Source organism: Dreissena polymorpha, chromosome 5 (assembly GCF_020536995.1).
Source record: "Dreissena polymorpha isolate Duluth1 chromosome 5, UMN_Dpol_1.0, whole genome shotgun sequence".
Taxonomy (NCBI): domain Eukaryota; kingdom Metazoa; phylum Mollusca; class Bivalvia; order Myida; family Dreissenidae; genus Dreissena; species Dreissena polymorpha.
Genome location: NC_068359.1, coordinates 21,194,117 through 21,219,842, shown reverse-complemented (window position 1 = coordinate 21,219,842; position 25,726 = coordinate 21,194,117). Strand labels below are relative to the sequence as shown.

Below are 25,726 nucleotides of genomic sequence, written 5' to 3'. Positions count from 1 at the left end.
ACTTTGAAAATATTAAAATAATATTCCTACTTTGTAATAAAACACACCATTATGCATTAATGCTTTTTTGCAAGAGGAAAACATAGTAACAATATACTGATACAAAATTGAGACATATTTGCTAGTACTACAGTAAATCAATCGTTTTCAATTGCTGTAAGTAAATAGCAACTAGAATCTTAGTTTTAGATGTATGTACAACATATAGCTCGTGTGAACTGATAGCATTTGAACCTTAATAAATGTATACTTATTGTAAACAAATTGTATTAGTTAATAATTGATTTAGTAAATTCTGAAAACATAATAATGAATTTAAAATACGGATATGGCCTATTGTCCATTGAAGGTAATGCATGTCAAGTTGCCTATATTGTCGTAATTTCGAAACCCTTAACTGTGATTAAACCACCTTAAAAACTGAAAAATAAAACCACTCAAGACAGTACCCCTCGTAGTGAGGTATCCTCTCGTTGAAAAACCATCATGTCGTTAATTGATGGCACCTGATTTTAAAACAATGACTAATACACTAAACAAACAATTCAACTTAATAATTGAAGACTTTTTATTAAGTTTCATTGCAAATAGACTCCAGATCGAACGTTCGTCCAGGAGAGCCTGGCTTGAAATTAGAATAGCATTTCAATTCAGGTTTGTTAAAGAATCCAAAAGTCAACTAAATATTTATATTTGTTTATATCTAGAGCAGGTTCATCTCACAATCAGGAGAAGTTTATAGTTGTACAAATAATAATAAAACATACCTGTAATCGACAAATGGCAGAATTTTAATACGAAAATAAATGCAAATCCCTGTACTTGAGTCTTTTTGTTATTACACAGTTTTAAACAGTACAAAGCTCACGTTACTTCTTCTGTTCACCATTAATGAAAGCGTTTTTTATTAGCGTTCGATAAAAAGGACGTCACAAATAAATAATTGCAGACAAGCTCTCATATCTACACTCGTTATTGTGACTCCATTATATATCTTTCTAAGATAAAGATATCCGTTTCGGTGGAATTTGGCCAGCATAATATTATGGTACATTTGACAGTTTTATTTCCATGGTACGGCACCTTATGAGCTTCAAGGAAGGATGTAGTTGAACAACTTTTGTCCCATACGCATCACCTGTGCAGCCGCTCACCAATATGAAACATTAGATGTATCTTGAGTTGAGATCTGGTGACCAATTCTTTCCACACACGCTGCAATTGTTGGCCGATCTCCATTGTGAATCCACACATCACAGTTCTTTCCACAAACGCATAAACTGTGTTACCACTCTAACGTGTAAATCCTAGTATGCTTTTTAAGGTCAGAGCTGGTGGCAAATCCCTTTTCACAAACACTGTAACTGCGTGAATCCTCATATGATTTGTGAGGTCCGAGCCCCTGGCAAATCCCTTTCCACTAAACACTGCAACTGTGTGGACGCTCTCTCGTGTGAATCCTCATATGCCGTGTGAGGTCCGAGCCTCCGGCAAATCCCTTTCCATAAACACTGCAAATGTGTGGCAGCTCTCTCGTGTGAATCCTTATATGCCGTGTGAGGTCCGAGCCCCTGGCAAATCGCTTTTCACAAGCACTGCAACTGTGTGACCGCTCTTCTGTGTGAATACTCATATGATTTGTGAGGTCCGAGTCCCTGGCAAATCCTTTTCCAAAAACACTGCAACTGATAGGCTGCTCTCGTGTGTGAATACTCATATGATATGTGAGGTGTGAACTGATGACAAATCCCTTTCCGCACACACTTCAACTGTGTGGCCGCTCTCCTGTGTGAATCCTCATATGATATGTAAGGTGAGAACTGGTGACAAATCCCTTTCCACAAACACTGCAACTGTGTGGCCTCTCTCCTGTGTGAATCCTCATATATACCGTGTGAGGTGTGAACTGGTGGCAAATCCCTTTCCACAAACACTGCAACTGTGTGGCCTCTCTCCTGTGTGAATCCTCATATGCCGTGTGAGGTGTGAACTGGTGGCAAATCCCTTTCCACAAACACTTCAACTATGTGGCCGCTCTCCTGTGTGAATACTCATATGATATGTGAGGTGTGAACTGGTGACAAATCCCTTTCCGCACACACTTCAACTGAGTGGCCGCTCTTCTGTGTGAATACTCATATGATTTGTGAGGTCCGAGTCCCTGGCAAATCCCTTTCCACAAACACTGCAACTGTGTGGCCACTCTCCTGTGTGAATACTCATATGCTGGGTGAGGTGTGAACTGATGACAAATCCCTTTCCACAAACGCTGCAACTGTGTGGCAGCTCTCCTGTGTGAATCCTCATATGCCGGGTGAGGTGTGAACTGATGACAAATCCCTTTCCACAAATACTGCAACTGTGTGGCCGCTCTCCTGTGTGAATACTCATATGATATGTGAGGTCCGAGCCCCTGGCGAATTTCTTTCCACAAACACTGCACCTGTGTGGCCGCTCTCCTGTGTGAATCCTCATATGCTGAGTGAGGTGTGAACTGGCGACAAATTTCTTTCCACAAACACTGCAACTGTGTGGTCGCTCACCTGTGTGAATCCTCATATGATTTGTGAGGTCCGAGCGTCTGGCAAATTCCTTTCCACAAACGCTGCAACTGTGTGGCCGCTCTCTCTTGTGAATACTCATATGATATGTGAGGTGTGAACGGCTGACAAATCCCTTTCCACACACACTGCAACTGTGTGGTCGCTCTCCCGTGTGAATCCTCATATGCACAGTGAGGTAAGCGACACTGGCAAATCCCTTTCCACAAACACTGCAACTGTGTGGCCTCTCTCCTGTGTGAATCCTCATATGCCGTGTGAGGTGTGAACTGGTGGCAAATCCCTTTCCACAAACACTGCAACTGTGTGGCCGCTCTCCTGTGTGAATCCTCATATGCCGTGTGCGGTGTGAACTGGTGGCAAATCCCTTTCCACAAACACTGCAACTGTGTGGCCGCTCTCCTGTGTGAATCGTCATATGCACAGTGAGGTCCGAGCCCCTGGCGAATTCCTTTCCACAAACACTGCACCTGTGTGGCCGCTCTCCCGTGTGAATCCTCATATGCTTAGTGAGGTTGGAACTGGTGACAAATCCCTTTCCACAAACACTGCAACTGTGTGGCCTCTCTCCTGTGTGAATCCTCATATGCCGTGTGAGTTGTGAACTGGTGGCAAATCCCTTTCCACAAACACTGCAACTGTGTGGCCGTTCTCCTGTGTGAATCCTCATATGATATGTGAGGTCCGAGCCCCTGGCAAATCCCTTTTCACAAACACTGCAACTGTGTGGCAACTCTTCTGTGTGAATACTCATGTGATTTGTGCGGTCCGATTCCCTGGCAAATCCCTTTCCACAAACACTGCAACTGTGTGGCCACTCTCCTGTGTGAATACTCATATGCTGGGTGAGGTGTGAACTGATGACAAATCCCTTTCCACAAACGCTGCAACTGTGTGGCAGCTCTCCTGTGTGAATCCTCATATGCCGGGTGAGGTGTGAACTGATGACAAAGCCCTTTCCACAAATACTGCAACTGTGTGGCCGCTCTCCTGTGTGAATACTCATATGATTTGTGAGGTCCGAGCCCCTGGCGAATTCCTTTCCACAAACACTGCACCTGTGTGGCCGCTCTCCTGTGTGAATCCTCATATGCTGGGTGAGGTGTGAACTGGCGACAAATTTCTTTCCACAAACACTGCAACTGTGTGGTCGCTCACCTGTGTGAATCCTCATATGCTCAGTTAGGACCGAGCCCCAGGCAAATCCCTTTCCACAAACGCTGCAACTGTGTGGCAGCTCTCCTGTGTGAATCCTCATATGCCGGGTGAGGTGTGAACTGATGACAAATCCCTTTCCACAAATACTACAACTGTGTGGCCGCTCTCCTGTGTGAATACTCATATGATATGTGAGGTCCGAGCCCCTGGCGAATTCCTTTCCACAAACACTGCACCTGTGTGGCCGCTCTCCTGTGTGATGATTTGTGAGGTCCCACCTTGAAGAAATTAACCCCTTGTTGACTTTAAGCCCGTTTTTATTTTGAGTTGTGATGCAAGTTTGATCATGTACATTTTGGTGATTTCTGAACTCCTGCAACACTGAGAACTCGGCCCCACATACTGAGCAACTGTAACGTACTTCAGCAGTTTCTTGACAGTCAGGAGCCCCTGTGGAACATCAATGATATTGACAATAAGTTTAAGGACACAACATTATAATGACCAAATAAATGCTTCATGAATACATGTGCATGTGCATAAGGTGATCCAAACCAGCTAATTTATTGGTTGATAAGACAAAATTACACAACCAACAGATCAATTTAATAGTATTATAAACAAGAGGGCTAGCATGGCCCTAGTCCGCTCACCTTTTTTTAAAAGGCCTTGTTCATTGCTTACATGTACAGTACAGCTAACGCGGCACAAACATAATCCGCGGCTACGCCACGGCCAGATTCTTAGTACGCGGCAGCCGAATCGTGTGTTCACGCGGCGTTTCGCCGTGGCACTCGCCATCGATCCGCGCAACGACGCAGAGTCTGTGTTTACTCGCGTACTTTCGCGGAGTAAATCCGCCGCATACGTACGCGGCGGATCGAGTGAAAAGATATCCACATACATGTACATACATGTATGTGTAGCGTAGAATTAATTACGCGCAACTGTTAATGTTTCGTTCGATTATCATTATTAAATTTGTAATCCGAAACACACTTCCGAATTTTAATGCTAACGCGACCTTTGACAAATTCTAGCGTCAAATAAACAGTGCTAAAATATCCTTATTTCATAAAAAGCGCGCGAAAATTATGCAGACATGAAGAACGTCGTTTGGAAAGTTTGGGTGTATTTTGTGTTGTATAAATACATGAACATCACGTCAGGCGTAAATCGCGTGTTCAGTGGGGAAAAAAACGCCCCGATTAGACGTTATTTCATCATCTATATAAATAGTAACAAATGCCAAAATGTATTTGATACTTAAGGAAATATCGAGAATGTGTATCGTAAATATTTACCAGCATTTGCTTTAAAACTGGAATATACGGGATTATCGGGTAATTAGTAGCGATATTAACTGTATAATATGAACAAAATAAAACGTGTTTATATACACATATTCAAACAATAGTTATAATAAGCTGATAATTAACAAAACAACAAATACGTCGTCACCGTCTTGATTATTGATGTGGCTTCAAACTGCTAATTTTCTCAGCTTAAATTTAATAGCAAAATCAACATGCAATTAATTTATAAATCCACCATATGCTGGAACCTTGACCACTTGTATGTGTGAAAACATAATTACGTGACCTTGTTTATGTGTGAAATACATACACTACGGGCGGGAAACAAACTTAATTGGCCAGACACATTAACTATGCTTACATGTATATGCTAATACAATCCGCGCACAAATTTATTATGATTTTAATTATTATTATAATTGTTCTTTCAAAATTTGTTAACTACAAGTAACTAATAATTTTTAAAAGATTTTTTATTTCATGATGCGCATCGACTCGGCATTATGTCGCGGATAGCGGCATGCCTCGGCGGACAGATGCGAAGTTTCGCGGCGAAATGCGACTTGCCGCCGCATACTGACGCGGCTTCAACGACTGACGCGGCATCGACTCGTTTCGCCTTGCCGCCGCGGATCGCGAAATACGTTTGTTCTGCTTTGGCTGTACTGTAGTTGAAAATTCAGTACTCAAGAGCATATTAGATTTGTTCTCTGCTGTTTACTTTTGAAGTGTTAACATATGATTAATTCTAATTGAGTACTGTCCATTTGCATGGGTTTTTTACATGCAAACATTTGCAAGTAATGCTAATTCTACATGTGTTTGCACGTTTTTTGTAAGATTTGGACCTCGTGACCAAGATTTTGACCCCACATGACCCACTGTCAAACTTTTCCTAGATATCATCAAGAAAAACATCCTGGTCAAGTATCATAATTATTGGACCAAAACTATGGCCTCTAGTCGGTTTACAAGGTTTTTGTAAGATTAGACCCCATGACCTAGATTTTATCCCCACATTACCAAATGTCAAACTTGACCTACATATTGTCCAGACAAACATCCTGGTCAAGTTTCATCATTATTGAACAAAACTCTTGCACATGGAGTGTTTACGAGGATTTTGTAAGATTTGACCTGGTGACCTATATTTTGACACCCCATGACCAAACATCAAACTTTGCTTACAGAAATATATATATATTATATAAATATAATTATTATGACCAAGATTAATAAAATCTGAAACAAAATAGTGACCTCTAGAGTCAAAATTATCAAACTTGACTGAGATCTTGTGGCCATATAGCTTCTCAGCAACTTTGATAAAGAATGCTTGAGAAATATGAATGCTAGAGTGTTTACAAACCAAATGAGGAGGGACGGGCGACGGACGAAGATAGATCCTTAAACCTCACCTGGGCAATCAGGTGAGCTTAAAAGTGTTTTTTTTAAACGATCTGAGCCATTTTCCAACTTGTCTAAGATATCAATAAAACCAATGTCTTAAATAAGTTTAACGATGATAAGGCAAACAAGAGCTGTCTCCATCGGAAGACATATGCCCCCGAAAAACGCTTTTTCGAACCCTAAACGCAAATTTCGAAACCTAAACTTGGTCAGAAGATTCATCCCAATAATATCTTGGACGAGTTCGAAAATGATGCCTATTGGTTGAAAAACATGGCCGCCAGGGGGCGGGGCATTTTTCCTTATATAGCTATAGTAAAACCTTGTTAGCACTCTAGAGGCCACATTAATTGTCCAATCTTGATGAAATATGGTCAGAAGATTTGTCTTTATGATATCTTGGATGAGTTCGAAAATGGTTACGTTTGCTTGAAAAACATGGCCGCCAAGGGGTGGGGCATTTTTCCTTATATGGCTATATAAGGCTATAGTAAAATCTTGTTAACACTCTAGAGGCAACATTTATAGTCCGATCTTCATGAAACTTGGACAGAAGATTCATCCCAAAAATATCTTGGACGAGTTGAAAAATGATGCCGGTTGGTTGAAAAACATGGCCACCACGGGGGCGGGGCTATTTTCCTTATATGGCTATAGTCAAACCTTGTTAACACTCTAGAGGTCACATTTATTTTCCGATCATCATGAAACTTAGTCAGAAGATTTATCCCAATGATATCTTAGACGAGTTCGAAAATGGTTTTGGTTGCTTAAAAAACATGGCCACCAGGGGCGGGGCATTTTTCCTTATATGGCTATATATGGCTATAGTAAAACCTTGTTAACTTTCTAGAGGCCACATTTATTGTCCGATCTTCATGAAATTTGGTCAGAAGATTGGTCTCAATGATATCTTGGATGAGTTCGAAATTAATTATGTTTGTTTGAACAAGGCTATTGTCAAGCAATATGGTCCCCTACCGGCTCCACCATTGTCAGAAATTCCACCATTTTCAGAATTATTATTTTTTGGTTGCCATAGCAACCACAACTTTTGACGTAGGAACAAACTGAAATGACGTGCATAATGTCCATATTGCCATCTATCCATGTTCCAAGTTTAATGAACAAATATTAACAACTTAAAAAGTTATCGCAGGATCCAGAAAACCACCATTTTCAGCAGTATTTCTAGTCTATTTGTTGCCATAGCAACCAGAATTTTTGACGTAGGAACAAAATGAAATGATGTGCATAATGTCCATATTGCCATCTATCCATGTTCTAAGTTTCATGAAAAAATATTAAGACCTTTCAAAGTTATCGCAGGATCCAGAAAAGTGTGACGGACGGACAGAGCGCAAACCATAAGTCCCCTCCGGTGAAACCGGTCGGGGACAAAAAATGGCTTCCAAAGTGGGGCATTTTTCCTTATATGGCTATAGCAAAAACTTGTAAACACTCTAGAGGCCACATTTACTGTACGATCTTCATGAAACTTGGTCAGAAGATTCATCCCGATAATATCTTGGACAAGTTAAAAACTGATGTCGGTTGGTTGAAAAACATGGCTGCCAGGGGGCGGGGCATTTTCCTTATATGGCTTTTGTAAAACCTTGTTAACACTCTAGAGGCCACATTTATTTTCTGACCTTCGTGAAGCTTGGTCAGAAGATTTGTCCCAATAATATCTTGTTATCTCAGGTGAGCGACTTTGGGCCTTTCAGGCCCTCTTGTTTAACCTAGTGACCTAGTTTTGACCCGGCATGACCCAGTTTCAAACTCCACGGAGTTATCATTGGGACAAACCTTCTGACCAAGTTTCATGAAGATCGGAAAAGAAATGTGGCCTCTAGAGTGTTTACAAGGTTTCTCTAAAGCCAAATAAGGAAAACTGCCCAGCCCACTGGCCGCCATGTTTTTCAACAGACCGGAACCTCTTTTGAACTCAACCAACATATTATTAAGACAAACATTTTAACAAAGTAACATGAAGATTGGGCATGAAATGTGACTTCTACAGTGCTTACAAGTTTTTTCTTTTTTTTCGACCTAATTACCTAGTTTTTGACCCGGCGTGACCCAGTTTCGAACTCAACCAAGGTATCATTGGGACAAAGCTTCTGACCAAGTTTCATGAAGATGGGACAAAAAATATGGCCTCTAGAGTGTTCACGAACAAATGTGGACGGACGGACAGACAGACGACGGACAAAGACCGATCACAAAAGCTCACCTGAGAAATCAGGTGAGCTAAAAATTTACAAACAATCTCTTCAATCAAACATGCTAGAGTTTCCAGCTAGTAAGTTAGCGATATCACTGTGACAATTGTTTGAACAAAGTCTTAAACATACATTGTAATCTTGATGCCACTTCAAGAATGTTTACAATGTATTTCTTCCATTTAACACAGTAAACCATTATGTTACCTCAAACAACCAAGCTTTAACCGGTTAACTTAACCAATATCATTAACATAGCATTTTGAATAACTTTTTAATATGAAAGGGCATTCAATCTGGCTTATAAGGGTTACAGAAACATTATAGGCATGGGAATTCTTCTCAACATCTGAGTTCTTTATTTAAGACAAAAGACAAGTTGTGAATGCAATTCAGAACAATAATTAACTATATGACAAATAACACAAAAACAATTAAAGCTGTGGTTACCGCCTTGGAAGTCAATGCAAAGCAAATGGTGTTAAAACCAATCAAAAGACTAATAAAAACTCTTCTGTTCAGTATAGATCAATGAAACAAATGTTCTGACCAAGTTTCATAAAATTGGACAATGCATGTGAATAACCAAGTTTTCAGAGAATGTTTCAAATGATTTACCTGAGCAACCTTATCTCTTATATCTTCATGACATTATGGACCCAAATGTGACCGTCTAGCCCAGCTCTTTTGTGGCCATATTTGGCCTTTGACCTCTAAGTGTCACATTGACCTTTATGTTAAGAAATTGGGTTTTAGACTTAACTGGGTCTAAAAGCTGTGATCATTTAAGGACAGTTGATTAAAAATTGCCTTATTAACAGGGAACATATTAAAACACATCCAATTTTCTTACAGACGTGTAAACTGTTCAACTGGCAACTTGCCTACTTACAAAACGACAAAATAAAACAAGGGCTGTTTGTAAAACATGCATGCCCCCCATATGGGCTGTCAGTTGTATTGGCAGCCATTGTGTGGATATGTTTTTTGGCACTGTGACCTTGACCTTTGACCTAGTGACCTGAAAATCAACAGGGGTCATCTGGGAGTCATGATCAATGTACCTACAGTACAGCTAACGCGGCATAAACATAATCCGCGGCTACGCCACGGCCAGATTCTTAGTACGCGGCCGCCGAATCGTGTGTTCACGCGGCGTATCGACGTGGCAATCGGCATCGATCCGCGCAACGACGCAGAGTCTGTGTTAACCTCGCGTACTTTCGCGGAGTTAATCCGCCGCATACGTACGCGGCGGATCGAGTGAAAAGTTATCCACCTACATGTACATACATGTATGGGAAGCGTATAATAAATTACACGCAACTGTTTATGTTTCGTTCGATTATCATTATTAAATTTGTAATGCGTAACACACTTCCGAATTTTAATGCTAACGCGAACTTTAGCAAATTCTAGCGTCAAATAAACAGTACTAAAATACCATTTGTTTCATAAAAAGCGCGCGAAAATTATGCAGACATGTAGAACGTCGTTTGGAAAGTTTGGGTGTATTTTGTGTTGTATAAATACATGAACATCACGTCACGCGTAAATCGCGTGTTCAGTTGAAAAAAAAGCCCCGATTAGACGTTATTTCATCATCTCTATAAATAGTAACACATGCCAAAATGTATTTGATACTTAAGGAAATATCGAGAATGTTTGTGTATCGTAAATATTTACCAGCATTTGCTTTAAAACTGGAATATACAGAATTATCGGGTAATTAGTAGCGATATTAACTGTATAATATGAACAAAATAAAACGTGTTTACATACACATATTCAAACAATAGTTATAATAAGCTGATAATTAACAAAACAACAAATACGTCCTCACCGTTATTGATGTGGCTTCAAACAGCTAATTTTCTCAGCTTAAATATAATAGCAAAATCAACATGCAATTAATTTATAAATCCACCATATGCTGGAGCCTTGATCACTTGTATGTGCGAAAACATAATTACGTGACATTGTTTATGTGTGAAATACATACACTACGGGCGGGAAACAAACTTAATTGGCCACACACATTAACTATGCTTACATGTTTATGCTAATACACTCCGCGCACAATAAATTTATTATGATTTTAATTATTATTATAATTGTTCTTTCAAAATTAGTTTACTACATGTAACTAAACATTTTAAAAAGATTTTTTATTTCATGATGCGCATCGACTCGGCATCATGTCGCGGATCGCGGCATGCCTCGGCGGACAGATGCGAAGTTTCGCAGCGAAATGCGACTTGCCGCCGCATACTGACGCGGCATCGACTCATTTCGCCTTGCCGCCGCGGATCGCGAAATACGGTTGTTCCGCATTGGCTGTACTGTATTTACTTTTAAAAGTTATTACATACAAACACATTGTCTTTTTCCATGCTCACATCAAGCAGACTAGTTCATTACATTTAAACAGCAGTCAGTTACTGTAACATTTTGTCTTTAACAGAATTGATTTCCTTTTCCAGTTCTTCCAGCTCTCTCCTCTTATTCAGTTAACCACCCTGGTTTGAAAGGACACTTCCCCATCCCTGCGATTTTACTCGCAAAAATTGATCACAATGGAGAACCACTGATGTAGTACACATAATCTGTGACGTGTACACATAACGTTTCGTACTAAATAGTGTACAAAACTTATATTTCGTATTCAACTTTTTTGCGCGAAGGAATTTATGATAAATTTTCATAATATTTCCCTTAAGAACGATTTAAGTAAAATAATTAAAGCGATGATAAAAGTAATTTTGAGCATAAAAAAACATTTTCAAGGCTTTTTTTACATGAAATAAGCACTTTTCAAGCACTTTTTCAAGGCCAACCTTTGTTCAAGGGCTTTTCAAGCCTTGGACTCGTTTTCAAGCACTTTTCAAGCCCTGTGCGAACCCTGTTGTTTGAACAAACAATGTGGGGACAGATATCAAACAATATGAGAACAGAGGCTAAGCATACCTAGTGTAGTGTCTTCTAATTTTTCCTTCACATTTCCATCGGTTACACCTTCTTGATAACTAAAAAGGCCTGCATGTAAAGTTTGGCTGGCGTAAGTATCATTTTTGTCTGCAATGACATCAACAATGTGCTCTGCAACATGCTGTCTCAAACTAATAAGGTCCAGCATACCACGTCCACAGGTGTCACACCAGAACAGCTCCTTATCAATGCTTTTAAAGATGTCATTAGATGTCAACATGTCTGTAACTTCACGGTCACTTGATGCTGATATCCCTTGATTGTCACAGACATTGGATTCCATGCCCTCTTTAATGCACTGGAAAACCTATAAAAAAAAAGGCAAATAAAGTGTAAAATTTTATTTTGACTGACCATGAAATAGCAACACAATTTTGTCTTCAAATGTAACGATGAGAACGTTGCAGGATTAACTAGATATGCCACGTATGCTTACGATTACAGGGTCTTCCCCAGGCCATTTAAGCGCCCCTTGCCGGGGCGCTTGAATTTCGAAATCAGAGTCCCCGGGGCGCTTGAAATTTTCCGATCAGTGTATTCTTCAGTAAAAGAAAGTGGAGATTGTCCAAAAAAAATCAAGGTTTCCCTATCAGTGTATCAATATTCCCTGTTTTAAAAGAGCACTCGGTACCTACTTTCACAAGTAATCGCCATAAACACCACATGGGGTAATGGATAATCCACTGATAAGAGAATAGCATGACGCGCGTATCGATTATTCTAGCCACATTACACGGTCATTTAAATGCTGACAATGATGTATCTAGTAACTTTCCAGTCGTCAAACTGTGAAGTTCATCGTCCAATCGGTTACGCGAATGCTTATGAGGGCGGGGTTAACTATCGACCATTATTTTTGATTGACGTCGGACATGAAGTAAGAGTTTATCGCAGCTTGATTAGCAAGAAGTTGTACCATTTGAGTAATGTAAAACCGGTAATTAGTACAGTACAGAACATTAAAGACGGTTTCGGGCATCATCATCACACCTTTTTACTGTAAACAAGTGTTACCTATGACTCATAATTAATACGAGAAATTAATTGCAAGTGGTACAATTAATTATTATAGCGAGTAAGTTGTGCAAATGACTCCCGGTTACAATTATGTGATAACAATTTATTTAATTCCAGTACATGTATATTTCAACATGTCCATTTATAGAACTGATTCACCTCGTTTTTCTGACATTTATTCGACACGTTATGCGCTTTAACAAATTTTCCTTGAATTAATTACGCACCCTTGTAAATGTTTCGTCCGATAATCGATAGTTAGAAGACTGATGATGGCAACCGACCGTGATCCTCGTGGACAACGTGAATTTCATGCATAGTTCCGTCAAAACATTTATTCGACTCGTAAAGTGTTTAAACAAATTATCGTAGAATTTATAACACAACGGTTAATATTTGTTGAAATCTCAAATGGGAATAATTAAATTTGTAATCCGAAACCCATTCCCGTAAATCGATGTTAACGCGTTTTTAATCCGAAACACACTTCCGAATGTAAATGTTACCGCAACGTTAAATATTTTTGCTTCAAATTAGCAGTGCAAGTTTATTTTGTGTCGAATCTTTTTCTCAATTAAAAAGAGCGCGAACATTATGCAGCATGTACAACGTCGCGTCTATTGCATACAAATAGCGTGTATTGAGCGTAACAAGCACACAACAGGTCAGGGGATTAATGCTTATTCAGAGGCAATATTTCATCAAATCTATAAATAGTCACTTAAAAAATGGCAAGGTTTGTGTTAAAGAAATAACTGAAAGCTTTTATCGTTAATATTTACCAGAAAGAGATTGATAAAAACGGAATAAACGGGATTATCGGGTAATAAATAGAAACTTGAAAAATAGTAAGTATACAGTAATAGAGTCGGGTTGAAACGGATGTATTGGGGAATCGTTCGAGTCGGGATTTTACTATCTGTGCGGAAAAGTTTTAAAACAATTAAACAATATAAAAAATATATATATTTAAATGACTGGGGGATTTTTTTGAAGAGTCATAGCCCACCAAATGACGTCTTTTGACGCTGTTTTTCTTTGAGTTATAACGCACCACAGAACGTGAATTGACACGTTAAATTAAAAAAAAAATCAACGTAGGGAGGGGACACCCCTCCCGAACCCACCCCCGATCGGCCCCGGGGCGCCTGAAAAAATTCCTGGGGAAGGCACTGGATTATCTTTTTCACTATCACGGTCACCTACATATTAATGTTATTCAGCTGAGGAAATTTTAGCCCAGTCCACCAAACACTTAACAAGGAGATGAATACATATAATCTTCCTGACTATAGATTATACATGGTTAAAAGGCAACAGACAATAATTCTGCCAAAACAGGTCAAAGGCCAACTTTCCTTTCATAATAATACCTTCCAAATTAAGGTCATTCAACTGGGAAAGAAACCACATAGGGCTACAAGAGGAGTATAACCTCCACAAGCCTAAGGAGTCGGCCCGCTATAGTATAACAAGAGGGCCATGATGGCCCTGTATCGCTCCACTGTTTGTTTTTGCGAAAAAAACGTGTAATGCGCATGGGTTGAAATGTACTCAAGCATGTGACTTTCTCTTTCTATCCCTTGTCCCACTGGGCGCTTAAAGTTGGAAGGGTGAGCATTTTTATATATGGAAAAAGTTACTACCGTGTTAACTAAACAGACAAAAAAGCCCGGGAATTATTGCACAGGTCCTTTGCTTATAACGTAGGTACATTTATCTCTCCAAAAGATATTGTCGTTCTTTCTATTTCACATATTTTTAGATGCTGAAGATAAAATCTACGCATTTGATTTGAAACAGATTCACAAGACCCATAGGAATCAAAATGCCTTAACCCTTTACCAAACAACACATTTTGGACTTTCCCAATTTGAAAGAGGTTGCAGACGTCAATTGAATTAAAATGGAATATGAAGGAAATGATCAGGTAGGGTAGAAATAATTGTGATAAAAGGAGAAATTGCTCATCAACCCACACATCCCTAAGACCAACAGGCCTGAGAATATTATGATAATCTAAAGATTATTTCTTTATATTTATAAATGTATTTAATTAAGTAATACATTTGACTTCTAAGATCAATTCATAACTTATATTAAGAAAATTATAAAATGGTCAGAAATATATATGGATTGTTGAGCAATTGACAATCATTTCAACAATTCATGATCAGTCATGATTCACAAATGGAACAATGAATCATTAGTTATTAAAAAGCAGCATATACAATAGTTAAGACCATTGCACTTCATTAATTTCAACACCTTCTCTTGGATACAAAGTTTGAGTTTACCGTGCAGTATCATATATTGACTTTCCTTGAAATAATTATGTTCATGGAAGTTGTGTTTTTTAAATCAATAATATATTATTAAACTGGTTTTAACACTACAAAAAAGACATTAAATTAACATGTCATCCAAAATATTTTCATCCGGATATATGGTTACTTTCGACATATTTAAATAAAACCCGACTTTTTTCAGTTTATAAGAAAAACATTCATAACACATGTTCTTACTTCAATGCCTTTGTAAGCAGTCACCATCTGACCTAAAATGGCACTAAATGACAGGGTTTTATCTCATGTTTTCAAGATGTTGATGTTGTTGGTCACAGCCAAACGGCCCCAGTAATCTCCACTGGTAAACGTCATATGTTCAGTTTTGGGACCCCCGGGGCCGGGTCAAATTTGAGCCCAGGGGAATAATTTGAACAAATTTGGTAGAGCACTATTAGATATCACTACATACCAAATTTAGTAGCCCTAGGCTCTATAATTAAGAACACGAGGATTTTTAAAGTTTGCACAAAATAGGCCTTATTTAAGCATATGTTCATTTTTGTTACCCCTGGGGCAAGGTCAAATTGTTCCTAGGGGCATAATTTGAACAAACTAAGTAGAGAACTATTAGATGTCACTACCTACCGAAATCGGTAGAAATAGGCCCAATGGTTATGGACAAGATTTTTATAGTTTGTACAAAATGGGCCCAATAAAAGCTTATGTTCAATTTTGTGACCCCTGGGGAACAAAAACATTTGATCCAAGGGGCTTAATTTGAACAAACTTGGTAGAGGACTATAAGATGTCATAACATACCAAATTTGGTAGCCCTATGCCATACAGTTATGGACAAGAGGATTTTTAAGTTTGCACAAAATAGGCCTTATATAAGCAAATTTTCCATTTTTTGACCCCCCGGGGCAGGGCCAAATTTGACCCCAGTGGCATAATTTCAACAAACTTGGTAGAGGACTATTAGATGTCACTACATATCAAATTTGGTAGCCATAGGCCCGATGGTTATGGACGAGAAGATTTTTAAAGTTTTCACAAAATAGGCCTTATATAAGCAAATTTTCAATTTTTTGACCCCCAGAGGCAGGGTCAAATTTGACCCCAGGGGCATAATTTGAACAAACTTGGTAGAGGACTATAAGATGTCACTACATAGCAAATTTGGTAGCCCTTGGCCCAATGGTTATGGACAAGAAGATTTTTAAAGTTTACACAAAATAGGCCTTATATAAGCAAATGTTAAATTTTTTGACCCCCCCCCCCCCCGGGGCAGGGTCAAATTTGACCCCAGGGGCATGATTTGAACAAACTTGATAGAGGACTATAAGATGTCACTACATACAAAATTTGGTAGCCCTAGGCCCAATGGTTATGAACAAGAAGATTTTAAAGTTTGCACAAAATAGGCCTTATATAAGCAAATTTTCAATTTTTTATACCCCCGGGGCAGGGTCAAATTTGACACCAGGGGCATAATTTAAACAAACTTGGTAGAGGACTATAAGATGTCATTACATACCAAATTTGGTAGCCCTAGGCCCAATGGTTATGGACAAGAAGAATTTTAAAGTTTGCACAAAATAGGCCTTATATAAGCAAATTTTCAATTTTTTAACCCCCCGGGGCAGGGTCAAATTTGACCCCAGGGGCATATCTTGAACAAACTTGGTAGAGGACTATTAGATGTCACTACATACCAAATTTGGTAGCCTAGGCCCAATGGTTACTGACAATAAGATTTTTAAAGTTTGCACAAATAGGTGTTATATAAGCAAATTTTCAATGTTTTGACCCCCCCGGGGCAGGGTCAAATTTAATCAAAGGGGCATAATTTGAACAAACTTGGTAGAGGACTATAAGATGTCAATACATACCAAATTTGGTAGCCCTAGGCCCAATGGTTATGGACAAGAAGAATTTTAAAGTTTGCACAAAATAGGCCTTATATAAGCAAATTTTCAATTTTTTGACCCCCCGGGGCAGGGTCAAATTTGACCCCAGGGGCATAATTTGAACAAATTTGAAAGAGGTTCACCACAGGAACATTCCTGAGAAATTTCATCAGATTTGGACGAGTAGTTTAGGAGAAGAAGATGTTTAAAGAAAAAGTTAACGCACACACGACGCACGCACGCACACACGACGGACACAGCACCATGACATAAGCCCCGCTGGCCTTTGGCCAGTGGAGCTTTAAACCAACCAAGGGGCTTTTTTTTTGCAAAAACTTGTCGAAATTCCTTACATTATAATCATAGTCCATTAAGTTCATTCAACTGCGAAACTTTCATGGAAGTTAAAGTGAAATTGAGTACAAAATATTTTCACAACCATATATTTTATACTGTTTAACTGTAATTGGTATCATTGCTGCAAACAAAATGGTCGAAGTCAACATTCCTTTCTTTAATTATGTCAATACATAAAGGTCAAACAATCAAATCAACCAAGCAATTTAAGATCAATTCCATACACAACTTTGGGAAGTAAATACCGATGTGCAGTCTAAATATTTATATGGACAGACTATTGCAATCCTCAATGCCTCCTACTCCACAGGGGCATAAAACAAATCTTCACCATTGAGTGAACAATATGTATATCAAGTACTGCTTTACAGATTCCCACTTTCAATGTAATAGTAAATTTATCTTTAAAGGTGATGTTTGTAGGTGTGAGTTCTAATTATTCTACTAAAGTCATGTACTTGAACAATATGTTTTACCATTTAATACAATTATTCACAATATAAGATTGTACATAGGTTTATATCTTCAAATAAGGGGAATTATTCATTGTTTTAATAAATGTCTATACTAAGGGTCAAATACAGTCGATATGCATCTTTACAATTAACCCTTTCAGCGCTAGAACTGAATTTTAAAGGCCTTTGCAAACAGTTTGGATCCAGATGAGACATCACAGAACATGGCGTCTCATCAGGATCCAAACTGTTTGCTATTTTGATAGTATTCTTTGAAAAAAAATCGAAGAAAATGCTAATTTTAGAAATTCAGCAGACAACATTTTAACAGACGACAAATTTTCCAGCATGCAACGGTTTAAGTTTTTTTTCTTGATGTGTGTGACAGTGTGGTTTTCCTCAAGTTATTTCAGTTACTGCCCGGCCACAGCGACAGAAAATGTCAACATTAAAGGGATCTTTTCACGGTTTGCTAAATTGACAAAATTGAAAAAAGTTGTTTCAGATTCGCAAATTTTCGTTTTAGTTATGATATTTGTGAGGAAAAAGTATTACTGAACATTTACCATAGTCCAATATAGCCCTTATATGTATCTTTTGACGATTTGAAAACCTAAAAATTCTAAAGCGTTGCAACGCGAAACGATTGAATAATTTGGTGAGTTCTGTTGTTGTCGTTTAAATTATCGAAACCACAAAGATTGCTTATATAACGTATAAAATACTTATTCTGTGTATATTCGGCGGAATAGCCGAGAGGGCTAGTGCGTTTTTACTTCAGACTGACTCCAGGACTCCGGGGGTCACTGGTTCGAGCCCTGGTACCGGCTTCTTTTTTTCCTTGTTTTAATTTTATTTTTGACTTTTTACTGGAGCTTTTAAGATCCAATGTTTACATTTATCAATATAAAGCATTTAATGACAAACTTCAAAATATGCCAAAATCTGTGAAAAAGTCCCTTTAAATATGGATCCGTAAACAAAAACACATAGCCAGAATTGCAGCTATTATTTAAAATGTGTCCAAACTTTTGTGAGTCTAGTTAGTTAATTAGGAAGTAGTGCTGAGACTCAATCCTGGTCCTGTCAAACTGTAGCCCCAGGAGCAAAAGGACCGGTTGGTCAAGTAGACCAAAATTTCACTTGTCCTGACCAAAAAGCAATTTTGTCCTGACCATTATATCGTATTCTGCTCAGTACTTTGCAAAATATTGAAATAGTACAAAATGCTCAAATCATAAAGACTTTAATCGTTCAAAATACATATTAACAATTTCAATACTAATAGAACTGACAAGTATAACAGGAAAACTTGAGATGATTGATTTTTAAACATACAAAGCCATAATATCTGACAAAAACTTGTGTTTTGCCACCATAAAGCAGAAAATGATCGGTGTGTACCGGTGTTGTAAAATGCATATTTTTAACAAGGGAGAATATTCTTGTTATTTTGGCAAAGAAAAATGTTACGGGTTGCTTCCCTTGTGAACAATACGGTGTAGTATCACATGGAACTATCAGAATATCTCGTGCTTTGTCGTTTAAACGTAAACAAAATATAATCGAAAAAGTTTTGTGGTAACTTCACAGAAACAACGGATTTAAAGGCACTTTTTCTAAGTTATTAAATTATAAGAACCACTTGTCTGTCGGACTAGCAAATTCCTCCTCACGTCTTGTCAGAGAGTGTACCAACGTGTACAGGCCAGCTGCTTCTGATGGTTAATTATATTTGTTTGGACATGTCCATTTTTATCAATGTTTGCCATATATTGTTTTTTTAAACTTTTTTTCTAATAGAAAAATAAAACTGAAAAAAATCGATTATTTATATTTGTTTGGTCATGTCAATTTTTATCGATGTTTGCCATGTATGTCTTTTTTTATAAAGTTTTTCAAACTAGAACAAGGGCTGTTTGTAAAACATGCCCCCCATATGGGCTGTCAGTTGTAGTGTATTTCCCAGGCCATTTTAGCGTGGCGAAAAGCCACGCCGCCCTCCCGGATCGCCACGCTGCCCTTTTCAAAGGCAAATTTCGCCACGCGCCCTTTTTTTCAAAGGCAAATTTCGCCACGCGCCCTTATCGATAACATCTTTATTGCCTTACGATCTAACTTGGTCCGCATAATCAGCTTCCTTGATTGTCTGTGACGCTCCGACTGTGCTTGATTTACTCAAGAGACGTCAACGTCTAATCGACTATATTTAATTGAGCAGATTTAATCTATAACAGTGCTCGATTTATAGGTAGGTCTTACTGACTGCTCCAAAGCTGTGAATTAGTCATGCGTGAATAACCCCGTGTCAGTATCAATCGATATTGCCGGAGGCTATGTTATACCAAGCGCACTTAATTTTCGCTCGGCAATGTGTACTCCTCCAGAATATAATCATTACTTCAGAGATTTTTTATGAAAAACTCGATGTTTAATTCTCGTGTCAATTGTGCTTTGCATGCATTATTCAGTTATATCAAAACAAATATTTTTACGCATAATAACATTTAAATTCACAAACAAATTTATTCTTTATCGTTTTCGTCTTTAAGATAATTAGATCTAATAATTAATTATTGAAACAATTACTGAGACGTATACTAATTTAACAAAGTGTGAATCGCGTATACGATTTAACGTTGCTATGCGCACCTGTCGCTTACATCATTTGACATTTTATCAACATGGCGGACTATACAGAATTAAATTGTGACTCGGCAAAAATGGCAAATAACGTCGTAAACGATTGAATTTACAGTGGAGATTATACATTTAGAAGAAATTAATGAAATGTCTGTGATAATCAACGATGCATAAAAATGTTTTAGATAGCAACAACATTATTTATTTATTTGTAATCTACTCAGTGGATGTATCATGTCACGGAAACGAGTGTTTGCATATTGTTAGCGATCAATTTACTCGCAATGTTATTTTAAACATCTGTCGAGATTATCGTTAGAAAATGGGATAAGACAAACATGGTTTCATTTATATGTTAGTGGATCTGTGTATAATCAGATTCATATGCATATATTGCTTTATTATGTTTGTCGTGCTGTACAGTTTATTGAAACAGCATGGAACTTAAATGTACATTGCAAGGTAAATATATTAATATAAATCATAGTAAGTTAAATACATCTATTACAATTAAATGTGCTTGTTTATATGTTATTTTTTCCACAACTGCTTCTGATGCGATTACATGTTTCCCCGTGATTCAGGTATATAGGGAACGTTTTTGCCCTTTTTTGCCTAAACTGCGCTCTAAAATGCCCTTTTTGAAAGGAATGTGCCATGCCCCTTTGCCTTCCTGGGAAAAACACTAAGTTGTAGTGGCAGCCATTGTGTGAATACTTTTTTTGTCACTGTGACATTGACCTTTGACCTAGTGACCTGAAAATCAATAGGGGCCATCTGCCAGTCATGATCAATGTACCTATGAAGTTTCATGATCATAGGCCTAATTATTCTTGAGTTATCATCTGGAAACTATTTTACTGTTTCAAGTCACTGTGACCTTGACCTTTGACCTTGTGACCTGAAAGTTAATAGGAGTCATCTGCCAGTCATGATCAATGTACCTATGAACTTTCATGATCCTAGGTGTAAGCATTCTTGAGTTATCATCGAGGTACCATTTTACTATTTCGAGTCACTGTGACCTTGACCTTTGACCTAGTAAACTGAAAATCAATAGGGTCATCTGCCAGTCATGATAATTGCAGTGCTCCAGCTAGGATTTGAAAAGGGCAGGGTGGCTTTTTTGTCAAAAGGGCACTTTCGACACACCTTATTTTGTGAAAAGGGCACTTTCGACGCGCAGTATTTTGTGAAAAGGGCACGTTCGAGCGCGTGGGTGTTTCTGGAATGCTTTCTATTGCATGTTAATTTATATGTCATAAATAATTGTATTATTCCCATTATTATTAAACCATTCAAATATAATGTCTACAATGAGGATTAAACTAATTACAATGTAATAAGATATTTATGAATTATAATATTTAAAAAAAAAAAAAAAATGAGGGGGGGGGAGGGGGGCAGGGCGGAGGTTTGGGGGGGGGGGCAGGGCGGAGGTTCGGGAGGGCAGGGTGCGGCGCCCTTCGATTTAGGCCTAGCTGGAGCACTGTCAATGTACCTATGAAGTTTCATGATCCTAGGCCTAAGCATTCTTGAGTTATCATCCGGAAACCATTTTACTATTTCAAGTCATGTGACCATGACCTTTTACCTAGTGACCTGAAAATCAATAGGGGTCATCTGCCAGTCATGATCAATGTACCTATGAAGTTTCATGATCCTAGGCCTAAGCGTTCTTGAGTTATCATCCAGAAACCATCTGGTGGAAGGACCAATGGACTGACCGACATGTGCAAAACAATATACCCCCTCTTCTTCGAAGGGGGGGGTATAAAAATAAAACTGATTAAAATTTTATGTGTTTGCCTTATTTTTATGTTCCTTATTAATGTATCAATAATATGTATTAATTACTTAGGTTAAAAAATGAAGTTCGTGTAAATGGAAGCTGCAAATTTACTAAACTAATGTTACTGAATGGTTTGCAAAAAAAATTGTGTTTCTACCCAGTGATTTTAATGCTATTTAAGTTGGAATGGGGATTTTTTATTATCCTATTGCACATTCTACAATTTAAAAAAATGATGCTACTCCATTTACTACTAATTTATTCTTTTCAAGTTACATTTATGGATAGTTTGTAAACCTTTTCATAAGTTAGAACATAACTATACATGTGTAACTGATTTTGAAAACATACCTGTCATTATACTATGTGCAGGGATTTCAATAGATTTTAAAAACCAGGAGTCAATGACCCCTGGAGTGAAAGTTTGAGGAGTCAAATTGAAAAATGCTGGGGTCAATTTTGAAGCGCGTTAATTGTGTTTTTGTCTGTATTATTCATTTTTAGGATAAAAATATGCCCTAAGAGTAACACAATATCTTAAAAAGTATACTGCTTTATTAAATAACAATACCATGATACATAACACAACATATTTTAATGAATTGGTACATTAAATATACTTCCTTACAACACATTTAAGTCTTTTAACACATTTAAGTAATTTAAGATATGTACCCGTAGCACCTTTTCATCACATATTTATCGTCATTATATTATCATCATCCCTATGATAGCTTTTCTAACACAACACAATCTAAATGCATGGAAAATCTAGTATATCTATTACTGTTTATCTGAATACTATATATGTCCGAAATATGTACACTTAGGAATGCCTTACCTGTAGTAGTTTTACTTTAATAGTCCAAATTTTTCTTGTTGTTATCGGGTTTAACAAACCTTATCAAATGTTTGTTAAATCCAGTTAATGCTTTCTCCATTATTGAATCGCCATTACTTGCAATTTGAATCGCCAGCTTTGAATTGAACGCGGGTTGAATGTTAATTTACAATGTCGAAGGTCATGATGCAGCAATTTAATTCTACTCGGATAATTGATATCTAATTGAGAAAATGTGTTTTCTCAATGTTTATGTGTAGTTTTATTACTTGTTAGTATAAAAAATAAACTGTGATTCCAGTTTATATAAGATGGGTGTTACTCGTAATTATCGGTGGATTAACAAACTGACAAAACTCGCTGGACTTACTAGGGGATCTACCTAATTAAATAATAGACCTTTGATCAATTTTGTTTTTATTTTAATTAATTTTGCCGACTTTCTTTAACCGTGCCGTGTGAAAAAAAACCTGCAATTATCAAATGGTCAATCAATTATCACGTTTTCACTGCTGCTAATTACCCAGTTAGTGGGCACGCACCTTTTAGTCGGTGACATGTGTATTTGAAGAGATGAGATAAGATAAACAACGCTCGGAGTATTCCCTCGATTATAGACCCAGTTTCAAATACTGAAACATTAATTTCAATTAGGAGATGTTAACTGACTGACGCACGGGTCAAATTTTCGACGCGTCGAAATGACTCACAGCAGAAAAAAGGGTTGTGTCAAAAATGAGTCATTTTTAATTTGCTCGCGTCAAAACGCAGGATTCTGCATCTATTGAACTCCCTGTATGTGTATTTTGTCTCGATGATCATTTAATAACGGTGATTTATGTATTTTGTCTCGATGATCATTTAATAACGGTGATTTAAATGAATTTTTTTCACCTAACGAAAGATGTGTTATCCACCATTTTCGTTTTCAGCTTCAGACGAGTGCGCATGCGCAAGCACTGCGCGACACCTTGTTTGGCTTAAAATGAAGTTGCGGATACCTCTAATATACATACCTGAATTATTATAAACCTAGGTACTTTTTTAAAAACAAACTAAGTGCTGAAGCGTCTAACTATAAGTGTCATAACGTCCAACTTCTAGTGCTGAAGTACCTACGGAGTTGAAGTGACTAAAGTCCGAAGTGACCAGATGCCAAACTGACTAGGGTTCAAAATATTATATTTCCCCTGATGAGAGTTGCTTATTTTTAATGTATGCTCAAGACAATTGAATAAACATACAAATAATATGTTTTTACCAATCTGTTAATATATTTTTGTGACGACAAATGATATTTTCTTTATAATGCAAGCACTTGTATGATAAGATAACACAATTCGAAAATTAGTCACGAAGAATGTTAAAATTTAAGTTAAATGTTAAAATGTCCGGAAAATAGTTCTGTCCGGAAAATACTCGCCAACAACTACCCTTGTTTAAAGAAAACTGCCATATCATAGGTCAGTTAACGTTTAGTTAAGTCTCCAACAAAGTGTCATTGCCCACTCACCTTTTAATATCTGCACAGATCACCACTTCTAAATAAATGTGTTATTGAAAGCTACTTCGTCATATATTGTTTCGTTTTTGTCGCAATGTGTCAACGCTCTTTCAGGGTTAGTGTTATATGGAGACGCGCATAACAGTTTGAATTCAGAAAACAGATTTTTTGTGCAGATTGTGTATCACGTGATGAACAGTGGGAGGTGTATATTTTGCGGCACTATTAGAATTTGTAATGCAGATTTTTAGTGCAGATTATGATGAAACCCTTTTCGTCTGCGTCAATAATTTGTCGTAGAATTGTGGTTTATAATAGCGTTAGAAAAAAAAGATTGAGTTCTGAATACAGATTTATAGTGCAGATTGTGTAACTTCTATTTGGATGTAAGCGTTAGATGTAGACGTGCACAACAGATTGAGTTCTGAATACAGATTTATAGTGCATTGTGTAACTTCTATTTACATGCTTCTATACGATCTTCGCAAGTTTTATACGCGTGGTATAGCGTTGGGGAAAAAATGAGCACCTATAAATCTGTATCCAGATAACTTTCACATCGTGCTTATGCGATTTAATTCTGGATTATACGAGATTGTTGCCTATTGATCTGTGTACATTGAAATGCGCGTATACGGTCTTAAAGCCCACTCTCAATATGATGCCGGTGGAGCCCCGGTGCGTGATCCGGGATCTACCGAGATGAACCGGGGCTCTACCTGGATGAACCGGGGACGACGGGGATGAACCGGGGACAACTGGGGCTCGACGCTCCACCGGGTAAGTATTAAAATGTTTATACCTGCGGGATGAACCGGTAGTTACCGTGAAGGACCGGCATCGAACGGCGCGGCACCGGAAACAACCGGGACGGCACCGGGAACAACCCGGACGGCACCGTTGCTCCACCGGGGCCCATACAAACCCCGGCAGAGCTACAGCAACGCCCCGGTTGTCGCAGGTGGTGCCCAGGTGGAGCCCTGGTGAATGCCGGCAGAGTCCCGATATAGCCAGGTTCATTGGTAAACCGGCATTCGCCGGGGCTCCGTCTGGTCATTACCGGCGACGACCGCGATTAAATCGGGGCGTTGCCGTAGCTCTGTCGGGGTCTGTTGCCAAGATAGCCCCGGTGAGTCTCGGCGGAGTTACGGTAGACCGGTGCTTTGCCGGAACGCTGCCGGCTTTTACCGGGGCTCCACCTGGGCATTACCGGCGACAACCTGGGCTCTGCCGGGGCTTCACCGGGATAAACCGTAGCTTG

The 25,726-nt window shown here is 38.3% G+C and overlaps 1 protein-coding gene across 8 annotated transcripts in view; it reads right to left on the bottom strand.

Moving 5' to 3' along the window:
• Positions 1–550: 550 nt before the first annotated feature.
• Positions 551–25,726, bottom strand: part of LOC127831774 (gastrula zinc finger protein XlCGF57.1-like) — a 216,836-nt gene continuing 191,660 nt past the window's right edge. Inside the window, exons 1-3 of one of the 8 annotated variants that reach the window (XM_052356816.1) lie at positions 24,475–24,643; positions 11,638–11,965; positions 551–4,169 (exon numbers count right to left, since the gene is read on the bottom strand). In XM_052356816.1, coding sequence (XP_052212776.1) covers positions 2,104–4,169; positions 11,638–11,941 — 2,370 coding nt within the window. In that variant the 5' untranslated portion in view covers positions 11,942–11,965; positions 24,475–24,643 and the 3' untranslated portion in view covers positions 551–2,103. Of the gene's footprint in view, positions 4,170–11,637; positions 11,966–24,474; positions 24,644–25,726 lie in introns of those variants that run through there. The other 7 variants (XM_052356817.1, XM_052356823.1, XM_052356818.1 and 4 more) reach the window with 7 other exon arrangements.